Source organism: Musa acuminata, unplaced genomic scaffold, assembly GCF_036884655.1.
Source record: "Musa acuminata AAA Group cultivar baxijiao unplaced genomic scaffold, Cavendish_Baxijiao_AAA HiC_scaffold_720, whole genome shotgun sequence".
In the NCBI taxonomy this organism is placed as follows: domain Eukaryota; kingdom Viridiplantae; phylum Streptophyta; class Magnoliopsida; order Zingiberales; family Musaceae; genus Musa; species Musa acuminata.
This window is the reverse complement of record NW_027020951.1, coordinates 1-8482: the sequence shown is the minus strand read 5'-3', so window position 1 is coordinate 8482 and position 8482 is coordinate 1. Positions and strand designations below refer to the sequence as shown.

The following is an 8482-nucleotide window of genomic DNA, read 5'->3' as shown; positions in this document are numbered from 1 at the left end:
TTTTTCTATTTCTATTCTTTCACTTTCATATTCCATTAATGAAAAATAATTATATTCTTAATTTAATTGGTATTATAATTTTTTTATTTCGTTTTTTATTTGTTTATTTTATTTAATTTTAATGTATTTAAATTTTAATGTTTTTAATGTATTTTTAATGTATTATATAATAATATAAATGTATTATATAATAATATACTGCATAATATTATAAATATTATAATAAAATAATAAAAATAATATTATTAAATAATAATATGTTAATCATATTACGAAAATAAATTAAATTACTAATTTAGTTTTATTTTTATATATTCATATTTCATATTGAAAATATGAATATTGAAATATTGATTTGAATGATTGATCAATTTGTTTTGTCGGCCAATTTTTATTTACACATGTGACTCGTATGATCATGATTTTTGAAACGGAAATCAAAGTCTCTTGGCTTTTTCTCATGAACAGATTTAGAAATATATTGATTCTTAAAATTTTAATAAACCACTGCTTCGTCTGGTGTCTATAATATAAATACTAATTTTCTACCAGATTGAAAATTTTTGATGTTAAAATCTGGAATTTATAGATCCAATGTCACATTCAGTAAAAATTTATGATACATGTATAGGGTGTACTCAATGTGTACGAGCCTGCCCCACAGACGTATTGGAAATGATACCTTGGGACGGATGTAAAGCTAAGCAAATTGCTTCCGCACCAAGAACCGAGGACTGTGTGGGTTGTAAGAGATGTGAATCCGCCTGCCCCACGGATTTTTTGAGTGTCCGTGTTTATTTATCATATGAAACAACTCGCAGCATGGGTCTAGGTTATTGATACGTTACAAAAAAATCCACTTGAATCAATTGATTCCTCTTTACCGACAAAAGCCCGTACTCGAGAAAATATATTATTCTATTCCGAGCACGGGTTTTTCTGGTCAAACGTATCTTGTCTTTATCACGAGTTATTTTCCTTGGTTAACAATACTTGTTGTTTTGCCGATATCCGTCGGTTCTTCCATTTTCTTTCTTCCTCATAAAGGAAATAAGATGTTTAGGTGGTATGCTATATGTATATGCTCGTTGGAACTCCTTCTAACAACCTATGTTTTCTGTTATCATTTCCAATTGGACGATCCATTAACCCAATTGGAGGAAGATTTAAAATGGATAGATGTTTTTGATTTTCACTGGAGACTGGGAATCGATGGGCTTTCCATAGGACCTATTTTACTGACAGGATTTATCACCACTTTAGCTACCTTAGCGGCTTGGCCAGTTACTCGAAATTCGCGATTGTTCTATTTTCTCATGTTAGCAATGTACAGCGGTCAAATAGGATTATTTTCTTCTAGAGACCTTTTACTTTTTTTCATGCTGTGGGAGTTAGAATTAATTCCTGTTTATTTACTTTTATCCATGTGGGGGGGAAAGAAACGTCTCTACTCGGCCACAAAGTTTATTTTGTACACTGCGGGGGGCTCCATTTTTCTCTTAATAGGAGTTCTAGGTATGGGTTTATATGGCCCTAATGAACCCACATTAGATTTTTCAAAATTAACTAATCAATCATATCCTGTGGCATTGGAAATAATATTATATTTTGGATTCCTTATTGCTTATGCTGTCAAATCGCCGATTATACCCCTACATACGTGGTTACCAGATACCCATGGAGAAGCACATTACAGTACATGTATGCTTCTAGCTGGAATCTTATTAAAAATGGGCGCATATGGACTTATTCGGATCAATATGGAATTATTACCCCACGCTCATTCTATATTTTCTCCCTGGTTGGTAATAGTGGGAACGATTCAAATAATCTATGCAGCTTCAACCTCTCTCGGTCAACGGAATTTAAAAAAAAGAATAGCCTATTCCTCTGTATCTCACATGGGTTTCACAATTATAGGAATTGGTTCTATAACCGGAATGGGACTCAACGGTGCCATTTTACAAATACTCTCTCATGGATTTATTGGTGCTGCGCTTTTTTTCTTGGCAGGAACGAGTTGTGATAGAATACGTCTTGTTTATCTCGACGAAATGGGGGGGGTATCGATCCCAATGCCAAAACTATTTACCATGTTCAGTAGTTTTTCGATGGCTTCTCTTGCATTGCCAGGAATGAGTGGTTTTGTTGCGGAATTATTAGTATTTTTTGGAATAATTACTAGTCCAAAATACCTTTTAATGCCAAAAATGCTAATTACTTTTGTAATGGCAATTGGAATGATATTAACTCCTATTTATTTATTATCTATGTTACGTCAGATGTTCTATGGATACAAGCTATTCAATGTTCCAAACTCTAATTTTGCGGATTCTGGACCACGAGAACTATTTGTTTCAATCTGTATCTTTCTACCCGTAATAGGTATTGGTATTTATCCGGATTTCGTTCTCTCGCTATCAGTTGACAGGGTGCAAGCTATCCTATCTAATTACTTTCATCGATAGTCTTTCATTAATAATACGGAAATATAATTTTTGTCTTTGATTTTAAGATTTTTAAAATCGTTCGCTGTACAATGCAAAAGAATAAAGTGAATTAGAATTGTAATGAGATGCATTTTGAGTTTTTGAGAACCGTTTTGAATAAGGAATGATTCAAACGGTTCTCAAAAACTCGCACAAACAAGAAGCTTTTTATATATATATGGGATGATGTTCTTATGTATTCTTTATGTAGTTTATTCAATTATTTATCTGTGTAGTTTATTCAAGTAGATGTTAATGTGAATGAACCATAACTATGTAGACCTATTCCTAATAGATTGATTCCAAAATAACATACCCAAATTATAAGAAATCCTATAGAAGCCACAAGTGCCGAATTCATACTTTGCAAACTTTGATTTGTTCTACTTCTAATATGTATTCTAGTTCTAGTATGTAAATAAATCGCGAATATGGTCCAAGTAATAAAAGCCCAAGTTTCTTGGGGTCCCAATTCCAATAAGATCCCCATGCCTCATTAGCCCATACTGCTCCACAAAGAATGCCTATGGTTAAAAAGGTAAATCCTAAACTAATGACACGATAACTCCAATAATCCAAACGTTGAGTCAATTGATATTTATAATAATTTCGAAATGAAAGAAAAGAAGTGTTTTTAAAAACACTTCTTTTTTCATTCAAATATTGAATCTCACCAAAGAAAAATGGTTTAATTAAGAAATTATTACCTTTACAAAAAATATCGATGTTTTTTCGAAATGTAATGACTAGAAGAGCGACTGATAATAGTGATCCGCATAAAAGAGCTGCATAGCTTAATAACATCATACTTACGTGCATCATTAACCACTGAGATTGTAGAGCAGGTACTAATATTGCGGATTGATGCATTTCAGTTAAAAAACCCGACGTGGCAAAGCCCTTGTGTAAAAATGGTACTTGGTGCGGTTATTGTGCTTAAATCATTTTTATGGTTCCCCATCTTGGAAATCATATGAATAATGGAGAAACTGCACGAAAGGAAGATTAATGACTCGTATAAATTACTTAACGGAAAATGTCCTGAAGAAATCCAACGAGAAACTAATAATCCTGTTATAGAGAAAAAAGTGGCTATCATCCCTTTTTCCAATGAATCACGCAATCCTACGATTTCGCGGACTAATAAGATCATTAAATGAATCGTAATCACAATTGAAATTATCGAAAAAGAGATATGAGTTAATATATGTTCTAAAGTTGTAAATATCATAAAAAGGGGTCCCATTAGAGAATTTAAATCGAGAATTGAATACATTATAGGATCCATTGTGTCTCTTTTAGAGGATTTATTTTCTAGGATTTCAAGGATGCCGCCACTCGGACTCGAACCGAGATGCTCTAGCACTGCTTCCTAAGAGCAGCGTGTCTACCAATTTCACCATGGCGGCTTACTTGAAATAATAATAGTCAATTCATGTTGAATCGTCGAGAATCAAGGATTCAATATAGTTTAGTAAACATTAGAATCGATAAATCAAAATTCATTTAAATTCCTATTTGAATCTCTATTCAAAAAAAGAATCTTTAGTTGGGATCATTGTAAGTTTAGTTTTAATAATAAAGTAAGTTTAGTTTTAGTAAGTTTAGTTTTAATAATAAACTTTCGCGTACTAGAAACTAAGTTCTTCCAAAACAGTTAGAACTCAATAGTTTTGTTGTCTGTCGAGGTATAGAACTAAGAATTGTTCATTTTCTATTTTTTGATTCGTTTTTTTATTTATCCGATTTGATTTCATAGATTCAAACAAAATGAAAAAAAAAATATTTTTTTTTTCAATGAAGAAGATTAAATAACCAGGATTTCATATGTATAACAATTTCATCACTAAATCAAAAGAATTTGAAATTTTCTAACGATTTCGACACCTTAGTATCATTCCTTAGTATCATTAGAGTATTAATACTCTTCATATTATATATAATGGTCTCTTCATTATATATATAATGCATAATGGTAAGATTTACCAAACTAATTAGGTTTTTGTTAGGCATATAAGAAACAAAAGAATTTTCATTTCTATCGTAATCATACTCTACTTTTCACAATAGAAAAATATTTTTCTATTGTGAAAAAAGTAGATAGAAAAAATATTCAGAATTCGATATACATACCTTTATTCTACATACCACATCTACATACTACAACAGCTAGTTCTAACTCATATTGATATTGAGGAGTTCAATACATTAATTAATGTGAATCGTTCATCTTAAAAAATTCGAAGTTCTTCGGGTATGTCAATTCCGATTATTCCAAGACTTTATTATTTGTTTGTTGCACAAAAAAACTTTTTGAACGTCCGGTGGAAACCGATTTCGCTAAGGAAAAAGCCTTTACTGCAGCTAAAAATCCTTTTTTTTTCCAAATATTTTTACGAATACGTTTTTTTGACATAGAAGTACGCTTTTTGGGAACTGCCATTCAAAAAGGGTTACCAGTTTTTATCGTTGTATGTGAAAGACATGTATTGTTTTGTTCAAAATAGATTGTTCCTTTTAGTCATTATCTATACTTATTCCCTGGTAGAATAGTTTTAAAAAAAGCATTTTCGAATATGTTTAAAACCTATTAAAAAATATATTTAAAACCTATTAAAAAAATATATTTAAAACCTGTTTGAAAATATATTTTAAACCTATTAAAACATATAATTTTATTAAAACATAATTAGAATCAAGTACTCCTTTTGGTATAACTCTTTTTTCTTATTATACTATATAATATGGCTATAAATTACCAGAATAGAATATTCTACTAAGACTAGACTAGAATAGTAGAATTATTAAAGATTTCATTTTGTTTTCTTATGGAACATACATATCAATATGCATGGATAATACCTTTTCTTCCACTTCCAGTTACTGTGTCAATAGGATTTGGACTTCTACTGATTCCGACAGCAACAAAAAATATTCGTCGTATATGGGCTTTTCCTAGTGTTTTACTGTTAAGTATAGTTATGGGGTTTTCAGCCAATTTATCTATTCAACAAATACATGGAAGTTCTATCTATCAATATCTATGGTCTTGGACCATCAATAATGATTTTTCCTTAGAGTTCGGATATTTGATCGACCCACTTAGTTCTATTATGTCAATACTAATTACTACTGTTGGAATCTTGGTTCTTATTTATAGTGACAATTATATGTCTCATGATCAAGGATATCTGAGATTTTTTGCTTATATGAGTTTTTTCAATGCTTCCATGTTGGGATTAGTTACCAGTTCCAATTTGATACAAATTTATATTTTTTGGGAACTGGTGGGGATGTGTTCCTATTTATTAATAGGATTTTGGTTCACACGACCGACTGCAGCAAGTGCTTGTCAAAAAGCTTTTGTAACTAACCGTGTAGGGGATTTTGGTTTATTATTAGGAATTTTAGGTTTTTATTGGATAACAGGTAGTTTCGAATTTCGGGATTTGTTCGAAATAACTAATAACTTGATCCATAATAATGGTGTCAGTTCTTTATTTGCTACTTTGTGTGCCTCTTTATTATTCATTGGTGCAGTTGCTAAATCCGCACAATTCCCCCTTCACGTATGGTTACCCGATGCCATGGAAGGACCCACTCCCATCTCGGCTCTTATACACGCTGCTACTATGGTAGCAGCAGGAATTTTTCTTGTAGCTCGACTTCTTCCTATTTTCATAGCTATACCTTACATAATGAATTTCATATCTTTAATAGGTGTAATAACAGTACTACTAGGAGCTACTTTGGCTCTTGCTCAAAGAGATATAAAAAGAAGTTTAGCCTATTCTACAATGTCTCAATTGGGTTATATTATGTTAGCTCTAGGTATAGGTTCTTATCGAGCTGCTTTATTCCATTTGATTACCCATGCCTATTCTAAAGCTTTATTGTTTTTGGGATCCGGATCCATTATTCATTCAATGGAACCTATTGTTGGATATTCGCCAGAAAAAAGTCAGAATATGGCTCTTATGGGTGGTTTAAGAAGATATGTTCCAATTACAAGAACTACTTTTTTATTGGGTACACTTTCTATTTGCGGTATTCCACCTCTTGCTTGTTTTTGGTCCAAAGATGAAATTCTTAATGATAGTTGGTTGTATTCACCAATTTTCGCAATAATAGCTTGTTTCACAGCAGGATTGACTGCATTTTATATGTTTCGGGTGTATTTACTTACCTTTGATGGACATTTGCGCGTTCATTTTCAAGATTACAGTAGCACAAAAAATAGTTCGTCCTATTCAATATCTCTATGGGGAAAGGAGGTAGCCAAAGCAGTCAATAGAAATTTACCTTTATCAACAATGAATAATAGGGTCTTCTTTTTTTCAAAGGATATGTATAAAATTGATAATAATCTAAAAAAATGCATACGATACTTTAATACTTCTTTCGAAAAAAAGTACACTTCTATGTACCCTCGCGAAGTGGACAATACTATGCTATTTCCTCTGCTTATATTGGTATTATTTACTTTGTTTGTTGGATCAATAGGAATTCATTTTGATCAAGGAGTAATAGATTTGGATATATTATCCAAATGGTTAACTCCACTCACAAACCTTTTCCATCCAAATTCGAGTTATTCTGTGGATTGGTATGAATTTTTTACAAATGCAATTTTTTCAGTAAGTATAGCTATTTCCGGACTATTCATAGCATATATCTTATATGGGTCTGCTTATTCGTTTTTCCGGAATTTGAACTTTATCAATGCATTTGTAAAAGGTGGTCCTAAAAGGATTCTCTTGGACCAAATAAAAAATGGGATATACAATTGGTCATATAATCGTGGTTACATAGATATTTTTTATACTAAGGTTTTTACCATGGGTATAAGGGGATTAACCGAACTAACTCAGTTTTTTGATAGATATATAATTGATGGAATTACAAATGGGGTTGGCATTGCAAGTTTTTTTATAGGGGAAGGAATCAAATCCATGGGAGGTGGACGAATCTCTTCTTATCTATTCTTTTATTTATTTTATGCATCAATATCTTTATTCATTTTTTTATTTTTTTTATAAATTTATATTTTATAAATTTATAAATATAAACCAACTTAAAGTCCCTATTTTTATTCGTTTTATAAATTGTAGAAATATCTCTTTTTTTGATACCTTACATTATCTCTATTACTAATCCTTTGTGCACTTTGGTGTTCCTAACCGTCCACTGATTTTTGATTGATCTACGGCATGGTAATAAATACAAGACAGTAATGAAAACTCCATACAGTTGATCTTTTACACCCGCTCCAAGATATGATGACTAATGAAAGAATCTTAATCTTGGGGTAAACAGTTTACACTGCTTATGTTTACTTCAACTTTATTCTTGTACATATGAAATGAGATTTTATCTTCTTACTGCAAACTTCTAAGTTGTTTTGTTTCACTCATATAACTATCTGGTTTAACTCATTGACCCGAATGATGAATAAAAAATAAAATACCTATTCAATACATTACATTCAACTTCTTTCCTTTACTTCTAGGAAAGAAGTATAAAGTTCATGTTCAACGAATCACACGTAGAGATATTGATAACACACATAGAGTTAATGGTATTTCATAACTAATAGATTGAGCAGCAGCTCGTAGACCACCTGAAAAGGAATATTTATTATTCGATCCGTATCCTGACATAAGAAGCCCAATAGGAGCAATACTTGAAATGGCGACCCATAAAAAAACACCTATACTGAGATCGGCTAAAATGAGGCGATACCCAAAAGGAATTACTAAATAACTTAGTAGAATTGATATGACCACTATAGACGGTCCAATACTAAACAAACGAACATCTCCTCTAGATGGGAGAAGGTCTTCTTTAAAAAGTAGTTTAGTTCCATCTGCTAGAGCTTGAAGAATTCCCAAGGGGCCGGCATATTCAGGCCCAATACGTTGTTGTATCGCTGCAGATATTTCTCTTTCTAACCACACAATTACTAGTACCCCTATTGTAATTCCCAATATAAG

The 8482-nt window shown here is 31.6% G+C and overlaps 1 protein-coding gene across 1 annotated transcript; it reads left to right on the top strand.

Moving 5' to 3' along the window:
* Nucleotides 1-232: 232 nt before the first annotated feature.
* Nucleotides 233-5122, top strand: LOC135663447 (NAD(P)H-quinone oxidoreductase chain 4, chloroplastic). The gene has a single exon (XM_065176828.1). It carries the CDS (start codon nucleotides 1056-1058, stop codon nucleotides 2466-2468), a length of 1413 nt encoding a protein of 470 aa, XP_065032900.1. The 5' UTR covers nucleotides 233-1055; the 3' UTR covers nucleotides 2469-5122.
* The last annotated feature ends 3360 nt before the right edge of the window (nucleotides 5123-8482 follow it).

Bases quoted from the DNA above. Each gene is read 5' to 3' on its own strand.
- LOC135663447 (XM_065176828.1), top strand. From the start codon at position 1,056: ATGTTTAGGTGGTATGCTATATGTATATGCTCGTTGGAACTCCTTCTA.